We start from the raw sequence: 17,044 nt of genomic DNA, 5'->3' as shown, positions 1-17,044 counted from the left end.
TAACACATTATTTTGTAATAAATATATCATAGTACTGAAATTTTCTGAATACAAACTGGCAAAGATATTTTATTCTACTCTTAAGAAAGGTGAATAAATCATACTGTATTACCATGAGTAGATAATGTTTCTTTTGCAACTGTATGTTTCTCTGGACATTCAAACGCTGGACAAGACATATTTAAATTTGTTTTGTCTATATCTTCAACAAAGATTATTTTTAAAGTCGCAACAATCTTAATAGTATAAATGTATAATATACAAACACGAATAAAGAGTACCTAGGAAGAATGATAATGTTTATAATCAATAGTGAACTCTATAAAAATTAATTTCTCACTTCTCTTATCTTTTTAGAGAAATACAAAATATTAGCGGTAGCTTGTACCCATTACTTTAATTGACTTCGGTTGAATACCAGGATAAACTTCTTGCCCATCTTCTGTTTTGAAGACATTATAAGGAATTTCTGCCAGCAGATCTAGTCCAGCTTTATGCCCCGAATTGTGACCACCAAGCGATGTGAAGAAGGTCATTGTAGCTTGAAGACCTACTGATTTACAGAGATTTTCCCTTGCTCTTAATAACTCAGCTGCAAGCCCCTGTCGTCTGAAATCCGGGTGAACAAAAAGTCCAAAAGCACCTAAATATTCTTTCACATCATAATGCTCGAAGATGTTGACATAGTTGGCTGCATAACCAAGTAAATCTCGAAGAACTGTTCTCAAGGCTGGTCCTTTGTACTGAAACATAAAATAGAAGCAACAGTGTTATTGTGTACATGGTTTTACGTGTTTAATAAATTTAGAAAAATAATCATTTTTAATTCCATAACCCGGTGACCAGTTAAACATTTCAGATATAGATAATGAATTGTAATATACTTCATTCACTTCGATTATGTAATGTGGACTTTACAACATTAATAAAAACGTTGTGAACACATCGATTACGCAACTATAGAGAGAGGCAGCGAATCAGTGTTGCCAATTCAGCGGTTTTCCCGCTAAATCTAGCTTTTTTGGATAACCATCTCGCGGGTAAAATTATATTATCCCGCTTAGCGGGAATACTAGCGGTTTTTAATCTTTGAACTTTCTGAAAAGAAAATATTCATATTAGCTTAATGGTTGTTTTTGCAAGTTTAATACCGGTCGATTCTAACAATCGGACAGTAAAAAAAATGTAAGTGTGGTTGCATTCTAATTAAACGTTAAACATCGAACATCTGCTGTCGCCGTGCACTAGTATTTCACATGATCAACAAAGACTTTAATAATATAATATATTTGAAATTACATACAGATTAAATTCAATTGCTTAAAGAATTTGTGTAAGACGTGTACCATGACAGTGTTAACTATTACTCGTTTTATAACTATACCGGTACAATATCATTAAACCTTTCTCTGTGCTATTTATCCGTAAATAATTTAGATGTGGGGCCTCAAGATCAGCAACGGTTTCGTAAAGAGTGGCTACGTGAAGTGCAACATAAAGACAAACACAATTGAATTCTGGAGCGAAGTAGCCATTTACAGGAACGCATCTAATATAAATCCTATCCTTTTCAAGAATTGCTTGATCTTATTGTTTTCTTGGTCTAATGCTCAAGTGAAGAGGATATTTTTTGTCGTATGATGAATGTCGTGAAGTCTACGAAAACGGATGGGGACAGAATTAATGGATGCAATTCTGGCAATACGGGCAGGTCTGGATCATGTGAACAAGTGTTGCAAGAATTATCAGGTACCACCAGAGATTTAGGAGAAAATAGGTACCTTGACTGCGTACGAAAATGAAAGTGGACAGGCTAGGAATAACTTATTGCCCGGGGACCTCACAGTCACAGTATTATATTCCTGCGTTAGAAGGTTCAGATGGAGATGATCCAGAGGAGCTGCTAATTTGAGTGAGGAATTTTTAAATTACATGTTTCTTATCAATACTAATTGCATGCGTATAAAATTGAATGTCTTACATTGTGCCGAAACGAAAGCTCCATTGACCAGCTTCTGCGAAAGTTAAACTTATGCGCTATACCACTTATTTTATTATTATTACTATTATTATTATTATTATTACTATTATTATTATTATAAAATTGAATAATAAATACATATTAAATCTAGAGATTTTTGTTAGAAAATCGCGGGTTTTCTAAAGCCATCTAGCGGGATTATATGAACAACTGTTGGCAACACTGCAGCGAATAACCGCGCTATAAAGGAGACGTCGGAGAACAGTTTGCCCGTAGGTGTCACCTTCAATGATAAACTTAATCTCGCAAGTCATATTCATCATCTCCGAAAAAAATTAAAATGTTCAATCCCACTATTGTACCGCATCGCAGGCAGAGGACCCGAAAACCCAGGTTGCCAACCTAACACCACAATAATGATATACAAAATAATAATCTGCCCTTCTATCCTATACGCATCCCAACTATACACCAGGCTCTCCCCATCCCTTATGTCACAACTCTGTGCTACAGAAAGACGACTAGCCAGAAAAGCATTTAACCTGCCCCGGAATACCGACAACCAAACCGTATACAACGTCGCCAGAATCCAACCAATTTCCCAGTATATCACAGACAAGAATATCAAATATGTCCACAATGCCCTCGATAGACCCTTTATCCAACACATCTTCTTAAATCCTCCCAAAACAAACTCCCCAACTACAGTTGACAATCTACTCCTTCAGTATAGAAACCGCCCACCCTAAGAGAGAAACCCTTCCAATGTGTCATAGAGCACTGGTATAAGTCCATTAAGAACTAGCAATACTGTAGAACTCCCAACCCCACAACTCCAAACTCCAACCATGTCATCCATAATATTATCATCGATAATAACTAGCCTAAATAATGCCACAGCTGCGGATGCGCCAAGATCGCGAGCCACAATTCCTTTGTCTCTCCTGCGCAAGTTGACAAAATAAAAAACTCTATAGAACAAACACCCCGGCCTGAAGAGGGCACATAAGGCCCTAAAACAGGCAGTATCTCTCTCTGTAGGGATACTATGACATCACCCCCCCCCCCCAGTTTGCCCGCCATGCATTGCTTGATTCACTGGTAAGCTGTAGCAGTACGGCCGGGCGTTCAGTTTCATAACGGTAAGCCTAAAATTCCCAAGTGGTGGGGATGGAGAGCGCGGGCAGCAGGAAAGCGTCCTGCTCCTGAGCGTTTAGTTGACGAGTGGAGCGTTTGTTAAGCGCATGTTGTTACACAGTGTCGCATTACTACATTTGAGTCGTATCTAGATACAAACCCCGACATTTCCACTTTTCAGCGGAAATGAGATTTTCATGCAAAAAATTTCTGCACTTTGAAATATAAATGTTCAAAAATAATTTATAAGGAAATAGCGATAATTCCTATTCATTTTGAACACTGCGAATGCAGGGTTTAGATTCAAACGCCGACATTTCCTCGGAGCTGTGAGATACAATCCCCGACATTTCAGTTAGCCAATACCTGATGCGAATTGTCATATGATTCCGTCCTTTGCTACCTCTTAGCATCTTAATTTCGTTGCGAGCCAATTCGATATTGTGACTGTGTTACGGAGTGCTGCATTGGAGTTAAATCGCTCGCTTGTACTCGGTCGAGTGTCGCACCCTCGAGTGAGATACGATCGGTCGTGATACGTTCGTAATAAATAGAAGCACAGTACAAGGTCATCTCACCGACATGTCTTATCTTGCATGGAAGGCGACAGATAAGATAAACATATGTTTTGCTCACACGGTAAAAATAAGGCTTTATTTTCTGCGTTTATGACAAACGTTTAATGGAACAGTCAATGGAACGTACCAAAACAGGAACATGAAGTTTTATAAATAAAATAGTATGAAAAACTTCGATATACAGTTATTATTGCTAATTAATAATTATTCAATATTTGATTTACCACATATATAATATGGTATGTCGATACATAATGTTCCGCCTATATACTGCGACAATGTAGAAACGTTTTACAAAATATTACTGATATAGCAGTAGATTAATAACAATATTAGTACAGAGATAACGTCACAGAAAATATAATAAAACGAATAATCATGCTGCACAACTGTTACAGACGCAAAAAGATTGATACACTAATTATTAGAGATTATTATTATTATTATTATTAGAAGAAGAAGAAGAAGAAGAAGAAGAAGAAGAAGAAGAAGAAGACTTGATACAGTTCTTGCATTATCGTGATTGAGTTCTCCGTTTATAATAATTACATTTACATCCAATAACATCTATCGGATGTGGCAAAAACAAAATCACTCCTGTGTGGGAGGGGGGGAACATTTACCTACAACATTTATATTAATTACATTTTAAAGCAAGTTTTGTAGTTGTACTATGGAGAGGTTAGTTAAACACTGCAAAGTTTTGAAATGATAAACATCTATGATGTTATTACACAGTTCATCACTGTAACAAGAACGAATGTCTAACGCTCGACTCACACCGTTCGAGGATTTATCGTTCGTGACAATTTTACCCATCATGCATGTGTGCTACCTATGGGATTATGCTATGAACTACTTGGCGCTCGAGCGAAAACGTCCGATGCAGACCTCTGCTGTGTTACTTAAAATATTATAAAGTAATAAAGAGTAAATATTTCCCATCTACCCCCTAATAGAGTATTCGGGCAAATCGAAAAAATTGTACGGAAAAGATAAACGATTATTTGTCCCCGAGTATAAAAACATATTCCAGCAATGAAGTACAATGACATAACGTGGTAGAGACACAGCAGTATGACTGGGAAAAAAATATGCTAACCTTATGAAAATTGCTGGACAGTGGCATTTCAAATTCAACGAGGATAAAAGGATGATCCTGACTCGTGAAAATTGGATTCTGAAAATCAGAGGTGAACCAGTCTACAGATCTGGTCAATGATTTGCAAATTAAAAAAAAGTAATAGTACTGACAAGGTCAAACTTGAAATTTTGTCCTTAGATGTGCCAGTTAAAAATGAAACGTGTTCTGATATTGATTCATTATTAAGCGTCATTTCAGAGATGAATGGAAGTAACTTTGAGTTCTACAGGCGAGTAGTTGATAATGCAGCTCACAGTAAGTCATTACTAGTGGAAGAGAAATGCCTCTGAAGCACAGAATGAAGCGGAGTTATTGAGGATTTGAACTGCGTGCAGTGGCAGTTGTAAGTATATTTCTTCTAAATAAAAATGTCTACAATACTGTATATAAAATATGAACTAACTGTGGATACTTTCAAATAGGTTTAAACATTTTTTTTGGAAAGAAAAAAGTATAATAGTAGTGGCAATTCTGAAGTCGTCTTAGTACTAGATACGCCACTGAATTAATTTGTTACCTTTTTTCAATAATATTGTATGAAATATATATTATAAATAAATTTAGTGTCAGATTCATGCAGTTTTGTTAGTAGCAGCTCTAAAATAATATTATAATGGACATTATAAAAAATTAAGATAATCATTAAAAAGCATACTCAGACATTTCTATATAATCTTGTCATATTTATAGAAAATAACTAATATTTCTTGCCATTAAAAAAATAATTATGGTATTAATTTTGTCTTTAAACAGTTAGTAGAGTTTAGACATTTTATGTGATATAGTTTGTTAGTAAAATTGTACTCGCATCTTTTACTTTCCACCCTTCCATGAGTTACCACAGTTCTCAGAGGATCGATCTCATTTTTTGTCTGTTATAAAACAAAGTAAAGTAAGTGGCGACAGTGATAGTGATGTTCAAACAGCTTTACATATGAACGCTCTGGTCTGAACGAGTAGAGTGACCTGATTAGGAACTGAATCTTTCTAAGAATTCTTCTGAATTGCTCGCCTCCAGTCTAAAGGAAAAGAATGTACTTCAGCCTGGATTGACAATTTTATTTTATCGAAGGAGAGAAAGAGATTTGCTTTTTTTTTTTTTACTGAAGACTATAACATAGTATTCTACAGCGATTTCGGAGACTTTCTGAAAAAAAAAAAAAATGTGTGTTTGAGAACATATTACAAATGAATGGCTCCTTTTAATCGACAGATCAAAACATAGTTTGAAATGTGTTATTTTAAACAATGGCAACAAATATGCCTCCATTACAATCGGTCACTCTACGATGATGAAAGAAGAGTACAACGCCTTCTCTTTAGTGTTGGAAAATATAAATTACCACGAGCATCTGTGCAGACTTGAAGATTGTTCATTTTCTTCTTAGTCAACAAAGTGGCTAGACAGAATATTCTTACTTTCTGTGCCTTTGGGATAGTAGGGCCAAACATGTGCATTGAATAAGAAAGGATTGGCCTCCAAGGGAAGATATTGTGGTTGGAGAACACATTGTAATAAATGCACCTTTGATAGCGCGAGACAGAATCATTCTGTCAACATTGCACAAAAAATATAAATAAAAGTCTGTGAATAAAAATGGTTCGTGTTTTTTAATACATAGCGTATAAATTGCCTGGACTTACCACGGAAAAACTGAAGCAGAAATTTTCGATGATCCACGATCAGGCAGCTCATAAATGACTCACATTTCATAGAATCAATTAATTAAATCTAATCTTGTGTCTGACCTTCATTTGTTCTTCTTGTGAAAACTTACTTGGCAACAAGAAGGCAGGCAACTATACTGAATTAGTAGAGGATATGCTCTTTCATTTCAACAGACTTGGATGTAAAATGAGCATTGAAGCCAATTTTTTGCACATTCACTTAGATCGCTTGCAGAGAACCTTGGTGACTTAATCGAAGATTACGATGAAAGATTTCACCAGTACATAAAACCAATAGAAGGTAGCTACCAGTTGGAATGCATTCTCGATGGCAGATTACTGTTGGAACATTATACGTGAGTGTCCTGGCAGATCCCACACTCGGATGTCTTACTACAAAAGGAGCCTTTTCTGTGTCGAATGACTGAAATATTTGTATCATAAACATGTGCTTTTCGTTTTTAGTGTATTTCACGTTTACTGTAATTTTTAATGTGTTTCTTTCACACTACAAAGAGAGTAATTAAAACAGTACCATAAAGTATCTTGAATTTTGACGACTGACCAGAGTGAATAGAGGTACATGGCATTTATGCTAAATCTCAAGAACTACAGCTGATAGAGGAAAACTGGTGCCATTTTTGGAATCAGCGAGTCCAATATACTCAGATACAGGTCTAAACATTGGAGGCACCAAAATGTGTGTTGGCCAGTGTAATGTTCAATAACAAGTGAGTCGTATAGATGCAAAAACCGACATTTCCATCTTTGTTAATTTTTCAAGTAATGAAAAAAAACCGATTTACTAACAAACTATGTCACATAGAATGTCTAAATTCTACTAACAGTTTAAAGACAAAATTAATACCATAATTATTCTTTTAAATGGCAAGAAGTATTAGTTCTTTTCTATAAATATGACAAGATGATATAGAAGTGTCTGAGTTTGCTTTTTAATGATTATCTTAATTTTTTATAATGTCCATTATAATATTATTTTAGAGCTGCTACTAACAAAACTGCATGAATCTGACACTAAATTTATTTATAATATATATTTCATAGATTATTATTGAAAAAAGCAACAAATTAATTCAGTGGCGGATCTAGAAAGCAACAAATTAATTCAGTGGCGGATGTAGAACTAAGACGACTTCAGACTTGCCACTATAGGTGGATCAACATATGATTATTTCAATTGATTTCTGTGATACATAGGTTGGATAAAAAATAATGGCAACACTGCTGTTACGTGACGATTGTGCGTTCGAGAGCTGCCAGCTGTGTGGACATGAACAAGGACTGTTAGATGAGTTAGTGCAGCCAGCTGCGACAGTACTCCATCAATCTACTGCAGTGTGTAGAACGTTCACTTTCATAGGGATAATGCGAGCGCCCTAAGACCATCCTTACAAAACTGGAGCAACGTTCCTGGATCAAAATTGAAATGGCACTAGGTCATAGCGCACAAGAATGTTTTCAGGGACTGCGTGAAGCATGTAGCGATGCAGCGTTGCCATATCGCACAGTTGCACGATGGGTTAAAGCGTTCCGGGAAGGCTTTGTTGCACTGGTACCAAAGGGAAGGTGACGACTTTCTTGGACGAATCGTCGCTATGGACGAAACCTGGACTCGCTCGTATGAACCAAACTTGAAACGCCAATCAAATGAATGGAAGCATCCCGGTTCTCCTCGTCCAAAGAAAGTGCGCCCTACACAAAGTGCTGTGAAGGAGATGTTCATTGTGGCGTATGACATTGATGGGGTAATACTGCACCACGCTGTACCTCCAAGGCAGACGGAAAACGCGGACTACTGGAACATCCACCGTACTCACCCGATATGATCCATGCGATTACGGTCTTTTCACCAAAGTGAAAGAACCACTGCGAGGGACCCGGTACAATACCAGAGATGAACTTATCCGTGCTTTAGGGCGGTCAATACGGAACATCAACAAAGATGGACGCACTGATGGTGTACGACGCCTTCCAAACATTTGGCAAAAGGTAATAAATAAGGGGGGCGACTATATACAAGGTACGTAAATGTTGTACCCCTGTGAATAAAGCCATGTCAGAAATATCGAAATGTTGCCATTACTTTTTATCCAACCCAAGTATTAGCAATAAAAAAATAAGCCATCAAAATAAATTTTTGATTCTCTAAAAACCATCTAGACGTTATTATAGACAATTTTGTAACAAAACAGAATTATAATATATATTATTATAATTATTATATAAATTCAACAATATCTATGAAACTTGAGCTGATACGGCCTAGCTAAATGTCATTTTCTGAATCAGCGCATCAGATAACCCCAAGCATAGGTCTAAAAACCAAAGCATCAAGAATTTTTTTTTTGTTGGCCTGTGTTATTTGTGTTGTGTTCGCTATCAGTATGGTGACGTAAAGTATTGCATAATGGACATTACTAGTTGAGTCATTTCTCCTAAAGAAGATATCGTAAGATTGTATGATCGCAAGTTTCTATGTCAGTTCCGTGATGCTGCAATTCCTCCGAGACACACATAGCCAAGTTATTCAGAAAATGACGAGAAACAGGGTCTGTTTTAAACAAAACGAGATAACCACAGAAGAAGGTATTAACAGAGGAGAACCTTGCAGATATTCAAGAAAGAATTGAAACTAGCCCGAGGAAAACTTGACACCGATTGGCACAAGAGTGTGGTATTTCACAACGATCGACATTACTGGGACTGAAAATGGTACACTTTCATTCTTACAATGTGTCAGTGGTTCACCAGGTAACACAACGGGATCCAGCTGCCAGCGTAAAATTCTGTCGGTGGATTCTGCAATCTGTACGTGACGGATGAATATTATTTCCTTTTAAGTGGGTATGTGAATTGTTCTCAGTATTGTAGGTATTGGAACACTGACAATCTTCATGTAGAGCATTAAACTACTCTTCACGATCAGAAAGTCTGTGTTTGGCGTGGCATTACTGCACCCAGAATCATAGGTCCTATTTTCTTTTATAATAGGTACAAATATAAATGACACTCGGGAGGAAATTAAACACAGAATAAATATGGGAAATGTCTGTTATTGTTCGGTTGAGAAGCTTTTATCATCCAGTCTGCTATCAAAAAATCTGAAAGTTAGAAGTTATAAAACAATTATATTACCGGTTGTTCTTTATGGTTGTGAAACTTGGACTCTCACTTTGAGAGCGGAACATAGGTTAAGGGTATTTGAGAATAAGGTGCTTAGGAAAATATTTGGAGCTAAGAGGGATGGAGGTACAGGAGAATGGAGAAAGTTACACAACACAGAACTGCACCCATTGTATTCTTCACCTGACACAAATAGGAACATTAAATCCAGACGTTTGAGATGGAAAGGATATGTAGCGAATCCAGAAATGCATATAGAGTGTTAGTTAGGAGGCCGGAGGGAAAAAGACCTTTGGGGAGGCCGAGACTAGATGGGAAGATAATATTACAATGGATTTGAGGGAGGTGGGATATGGTGATAGAGACTGGATTGATCTTGCTCAGGATAGGGACCAATGGCGGGCTTATGTGAGGGCGGCAATGAACCTTCGGGGTCCTTAAAATCCAGTCAGTAAGTAAGTATGCATGTGTTTCTGTATGAGAGAGAAAAAGAGTAGACCTACAATTCAAGCCCTATACAATTCGGTCCGAAACATCCCAGATATGGATATAAGAAACAGGCCCCCGAAAATACCTTTATTAAATGATCATATTCCGATATACTGTACCAAGGTCAAGCTATAACGGGGAGAGGAGGTAAATGATGTTCCTCATTACCCCGTTATACGAGGATTCTATGGTTTTGTTTTGCCACCCCCCCTCCCCCCCCAAGGAAATGGTTCTCTCTCCGCCTATGGTCTGCATTTTACGTGTGCGATAATTTGGTATCATGTACGATCATACAATCCAACACACGGATAGTACGTAAAATGTTCTTTCCTGTCGGGAAAGAGGGAAAAACTTCTGAAAAGGGGGGGATTTTAAAAATTAGTTATTTGCGACATTTGAAATTTTATATAATATTGAGATTTATCCAGTTATCATACTCCAGTTATGTATTTAAAGTAGTTTCTGCATGTATGACTTCTGCGTTACAAGTGCCGTACAGTATATTTGTGCAACACAGATTTATATAAAGAATGCCCTCATATGTCTCCAGGTCCAGGCGACAGCCTGGTTTTTCGTATATGAAATATTATTATAGCGAAGACAACAAACTGTTTAATATAATTTCATGCGACCATATTTAATTTTAACAATCATTTTCTTATAAGAACAAAAAAAAAAAATCCTTTAAATAAAATAATGTGTACGATTTAGGTGAAATAATCCAAAATAGATCCATGTACGATCCTCCAATGAAAAGTGTGATAATTTGGAACCAATTTTACGATGCAATCAAGCCGCAGGGTTGGCAACGCTGGCGGAGAGGAACTTGCTGATTTTTTTTTTTTAGTAGGTTATTTTACGACGCTTTATCAACATCTTAGGGGAACTTGCTGTTGATGAATAAAATACATGAGGTATGAATTTAATGTTTTCATTGATATGCAGAGCGTTCGCCTACGGGTGGGGCCAGGAAAGCGGCCTGCCTGTGGTGTCGCTTGCGGGAATCGTCTAACCGTAAGTTTCCGCTTTCTATACTATACTCTGTAGAGTTTTAATTTTAAAAGTTTAGCAGCAGTAAAGACTGATGTTTTTGAAACACTAAATTCCTGTGAAACACGTCTTAGAGATTTATTAGGAGAGCGTGTAAATTATGCACTGATTTCATCAATTTTTTCTCCCGTCAATACTCTTTGTTTTCGTTTAGGAATTGTAGCATTTATCGACCCTGTTGTCCTTAATTTGTTAACAAGACGTCTAACAGTTTCTCTACCCTGAATTGGAGCACCCGAATATTTCACTTCAAATTGCCTACGCACCCCTCTACATGACTCTGTTTTCACATTGCATCATACATAAAAACTCTCTGTTCAAGCGTGAATTTTGCGTTTTGCATTGTTAACAAATTTTACACAACGCTGAATATTTAAGCAACTGTGTCAAGAAACTGCACTGTACGTGTTAAATACTGCAACATCTGGTTCACAACTGATAACTTATCGACCTTGATGTCCTTGATTGTCGAGCGTGTCTCAACAACTGCGCCGCGCACAAAGCGGCGTATCAGTACATGCCGCTTTCCTGGCCTCACCCGTAGGCGAACGCTCTGTATAAATGTATTTATTTATTTTCATTCATTTATGTTCATCGTAGATAACAGTTAAAGCGAAGGAGGAATCCGCACAGAAAACCTTAAGGTAAGTTTGCCTCAGTACAACGTTCTAATTCATTCGAAAGGAGAAAAATATTCTGTGCAGTATAGCCTATTTATTATTATTATTATTATTATTATTATTATTATTATTATTATTAAGAGCCATCACGGTGGTCTAGTGGCTAGCACTCTGTACTCGGGTGGAGAATGTGTATAGAACTTTTTGTGGCATTTCCGGGGTGACTTCAGCACAGGCTTCAAAGATACGGTTCTTTAAATGTTCCACATTCTCAATTTTCTCTTCATCCTACCAAGCTCTTTATGTAACCCCAAAACAAACAATCAAGAGTGTTAAATCTGGGGACCTGGCCGGCCATTCTACTGGTCCACGTCTAACAATCCAATGTCTAGGGAACTGTTCGTCCAGTCTGTTGCAACATTTCTGTGGCTTAACCTACCAGAATGAAGAATGATATCAATTCTTTCCTCTTTCGATGTCATCACGAAAATCAAGAAATTTATTATAGGAAAGCTTCAAATAATCACAACAATGCACTCAAACTGTCACAGGTTAACCAAATGGTAAAGCAAGAAAAGTTAATTACCAGATTTGCATAAAAATACCTTTTCCAAAGCCTCCTTAGTACTGTATCATGTTACAAAATATAAGGAGATGCAGTAACTAATGTTTGTGTGAATATGACAGTTATCTTAATATAACTTGAAAACGATTAGAGATGTCTCAAAACGGATTCCACCATTGCTGTTCTCAGAAAATTCCACAGGATTTTGAGTACCTACATGACCTCCTTTCCATTTAAAATTTCAAAGTTGCATTCAAAATGGCGGCTTTTGAGATAGCTGAGGGCTAGAATCGAATCTCTGACTTGTAGAGCATTTGGTCTTACAAATACTGGTAGCACCTATAGTAATAAAAAAATCAAGCATATGGAAGATATTCATATGGTTCCAGACTTTTGATAGAGCGAGGAATAATTAAATTTGATAAAACATAACAAAATAATCGTTACTAGTAGAAGATAATTTAATCAGTTACGCGGAATTAGTTTAGTTTCACTTATATATAATATATTATTGTGTTTGAATTTCATTTGGACTACTAGTGCAGTCTCAGAATAACGAGAGGGGACTCGTGTTCGAATCCCGCTATGGCTGATTATCTTATTGGATTTCTTTTCGAGGTTGTCCAAAACTCAGATGTACCTTGTCGATATAAAATCTCAGTAATACTAATAATTACAGTATAGTGACACTATTAATAAAACGTTGTTAAGTAAAGTTTAAAATGTAAAATACAATCAAATATTGACTAGATACTACTCACAGATGAGCTCAACTTATTTCAAATCTCAGAGAAGAACAATGAGACTGGAAAAGAGCATTGGGTCCTAAATCGAGATTGATACTAATTATATAATGGAAATCATCTTATTATTTAATCAAAAATCATCATTGATGAAATTTTTAAGTAAAATAATAATAATAATAATAATAATAATAATAATAATAATAATAATAATAATAATAATAATGTACTTACATCGTCAATACAAAATTTATCTTGTTTGCGACAGATGCACAACATATTAAAACCAGCAATTCGAGGATTAGACGAACCATCGTCAAGTAGCGCCACTACAGCAACTTTATCTCGCCACATTCTCCTGAAGAACTCTCCAAGTTCATTTAATGAAACTGGATCTTCTGTAATTCTCACACTTCCAAATATAGATTCTTCTTTACAAAAGGTGAAACACATTAATTCTATAACATCTTCTAAAAGATCTTCCGTTAAGTCTTGAATAACAAATTTAGGCTTCTTGCCGTCAGCCATCTGCGACGTGCCTTCATATTTTCGCCACACCGTGGGGAAAGGAACGGAGCTAGGCCTGCTCCAAGTGCTTATTTCTCCTGACATGTTCCGACTCGTGAAGGACGCTTACTGAACCCTAGGACTCGCAATATGCTAGTTCAGTCGTTAAAGATTCACCAGTCCCCCAACACGTGCCACGAATGGAAACAGCAAAGACAAGGTCACTCTCATGACCAGCTGTGCCTCGGTCAAGTGGCTGCTGCTTGTGCAATAATTCCTGGGGTTACAATATCGACAGTGGTGTGACTTATTACACATGTTAATAATTTACATACAGTATGACACAAATATACAGGGACATCATTTTATTTTTACTTCAATTTTTATTGTACCTGAGCTTTTGACTGTACTTCACTCCCACTCCTTCTACTAGTAAACTTCCAATCATTCTCCACACAGAACCAAGGCCGCGTATGCAGTCAAAGTGCCTTACGGTGATGCTAAACAGTACTGAGTTAGTGTGTATAGTACGTTCCATAAATATATTCGCGTTTTTCAGGGACGATAGAGTTTTCAATATTATATCATATTTTCATTTACATAGGTACTGTCATCCGTTTGCCTACGTCGCATTCCGGTTTTCCCCACTTATTTCTGCTGGCTCCTCTGTAAAGGCTAAGTGCTGGGCTGTCTTAGCTCTTTTCTCAAAACATTAATTTCTGTTAGGAATTGGGCGTCTACGTAATATTATACAACTGTTTAAAATAACTTAAATAAAAAAACCTCCTTCCTTTCTACGACCCTGCGACGTAACTACTTGGATGGAAAGTAGATAGTATATCTAAGTAATTTTATTTTTTCTGATCTGGCAGAAGTGAACATTGAATTTACAGTACGTCAGGTAATCTTTTAGGGTGCTATTCATAGACATTTCGCAGCACGCGCTACGAGCGTACTAAGCTAGCCCCGGCTATCCACTGGTTACTAGTACAGAACTCAAATCATAACCTATCGCTAACACTGGTTTATGAATACGAAAAACGCTGATAATCCACCGGAAGCCCGCGCTAAAAATGTCTATGAATACGGCCCTTATAGATTAAGTACAGAATTATTTCCACATGAGTTACTAGTACGAAGGACGAAACTGGTAATTGGAATTAGGTGCAATAGTCTATAGTGCGATAATATGCACAAAAGAACTGAAGCCTGTATCGAAATGAACGGCCACCATTTTCAAAAGTGTGTTTAAATATCCATATTCTGATTATTTTTCAATTTAACTTCATTCTCTAAATTATACGCTAATGTGCTGTAGACAGTATAATATACACTGCATAATGAATATGTTCGAATGGATAGCTCAGTTCATGAGTAAAAACACTTATTGTTAATACAGTACTATATTTTGATTACACAAAAACCTAATGAAAATTATCAAATTCAAAATCGTGATAATTCCTAGTTTACGTAAATGGATGAACTACTTTTCTTCCCTCCTACAACTAGCAAAGTGATTTGTTTGTATTTTAAGGCAATATCATCGAACTCAAGTCGTGGAAGGGGGTAGCAAAGTTATAGCCATGTTAATATTAGAAATGTTAGTAAAAATAAAATGATGTCTCTGTATTTTAAATTTTATCCCTACTCTTTCGAATTTTAAACTAACAGTAACAGTTGTAATCATGTCATCTAACTTATTGTATGTTGAAGCAATAGGAACAATTCCTTAAGGTTGTAGGAAGTTTGTATGTATGTATGTATGTATGTATGTATGTATGTATGTATGTATGTATGTATGTATGTATGTATGTATGTATGTATGTATGTATGTATGAATTAAGACTACAATTGGGTATATACCCGGTGGCAGTGATATATAATATACAATAATACAAATACAATAATTACAGCAATAAAAATAAACGTAAATTTACTTCTAATTACAAATAAATAACGCCTACAATAAGCAAAAGTAAACCTAACTTATAAGTACTTTTATTTCACCCAATTATTACCAATGTAAGTAATTACATTTCACCTTAATTAATTACATATCATCTTAATTACATATCATCTTAATTACATATCACCTTAATTTATTTACATACCATCTTAATTAATTACACGTGAACTTAATAAATTACATGACACAACTTAGATAATTACACTGCACCTACAATTACATTTTCAGTCTAATCTTCTCAACCTTTCCTTAAATGTATTGATTTTGAGAGGACCACCCTGAAAAATTGCCACAGGTAAGCTGTTCCAGTCTACTACTGTGCGGTTAACAAAGGAAAATTTTGTATGAAGGTGTTACTAATCTAGCATTGATGTCGATCCATGCTTTGTGTCCCATTTGTGCCTTAAACAATGCGGTGAGTCCGGTTTTTCGTCGCCTTGATTTGAGAAGTTCCCACCCTAAGTCTTTGACTATCTCTTCACCATGTCCCTTTCCCATTTTGACATGGTTTGGTACGTTGCGTTGAACCTTTTCTATTGAATAGATTTGGTTTTGTCTGTACGGATCACAAGCTACTGCTCCATATTCCATAATTGGGCGAACAAGGGTTTTGTACGCTAATTCTTTTGACGTTCGGTTAGATTTCTTCACAATACGCATAGAGAATGTAATGCTTCCCAGGCTTTCCTTGTATTATTAGTGACTTGTTCCTCCCAATCCAGTTTGTTACTTACATACCTATATATATATATATATATATATATATATATATATATATATATATATATACCTAGGTATTTAGAAGTATTCACTTGTGGCACCGATGTACCATTCAGCTGATATGTGAGACAAATTTCTTTATGCGTTCTACAGAAGGATATTGATTTACTTTTACTGACATTGATTTCATTTTATTTTCTGTCGTCCAGGTTTCAATAACGTTAAGATCGTTTTGTAAGGCGACGATATCGGATTCATCATTAATTTGTCTACATATTATACAGTCGTCCGCGAATAACTTTACCTGAGACGTACTGTTTCTATATATATATATATATATATATATATATATATATATATATATATATATATGAAGAGTCCACTGTAAGAATGATGGATGTCACTTTCTTGTCGAAAATGAACCAAGACAGTCAATGCATAGCTTAAGATATATAGAATGCACATAGAGAGTTACATGGCATTAACACTGATAGTTATTGTCCAGTAATGATCGGAAAATCACAGTTAAGCTTTGAGCGCTAAGCATTTCAAACTTTCAATCCTTTCTCCTGCAAAATGTATTCCAAATGACATCCATCATCCTTGCAGTGGACTCTTCATATATATATATATATATATATATATATATATATATATATATATATATTATATATATAAGAAACAATCGAGGTGCAAGAACCGCCCCTTGAGGTACGCCTGATGTTACATTTC

At 36.0% G+C, this 17,044-nt stretch overlaps 1 protein-coding gene across 1 annotated transcript; it reads right to left on the bottom strand.

The window, feature by feature from the left end:
* Positions 1-228: 228 nt before the first annotated feature.
* Positions 229-13,775, bottom strand: LOC138691216 (uncharacterized). Its single transcript, XM_069813014.1, has 2 exons — positions 13,354-13,775; positions 229-743 (listed from the first exon to the last, which is right to left on the bottom strand). Exons 1-2 carry the CDS (start codon positions 13,729-13,731, stop codon positions 372-374), a joined length of 750 nt encoding a protein of 249 aa, XP_069669115.1. The 5' UTR covers positions 13,732-13,775; the 3' UTR covers positions 229-371.
* Positions 13,776-17,044: the final 3,269 nt, after the last annotated feature.

Source organism: Periplaneta americana, chromosome 16 (genome assembly GCF_040183065.1).
Source record: "Periplaneta americana isolate PAMFEO1 chromosome 16, P.americana_PAMFEO1_priV1, whole genome shotgun sequence".
Lineage (NCBI taxonomy): Eukaryota > Metazoa > Arthropoda > Insecta > Blattodea > Blattidae > Periplaneta > Periplaneta americana.
The sequence above is the reverse complement of the archived record's forward strand: the minus strand, read 5'-3'. Positions and strand labels throughout refer to the sequence as shown.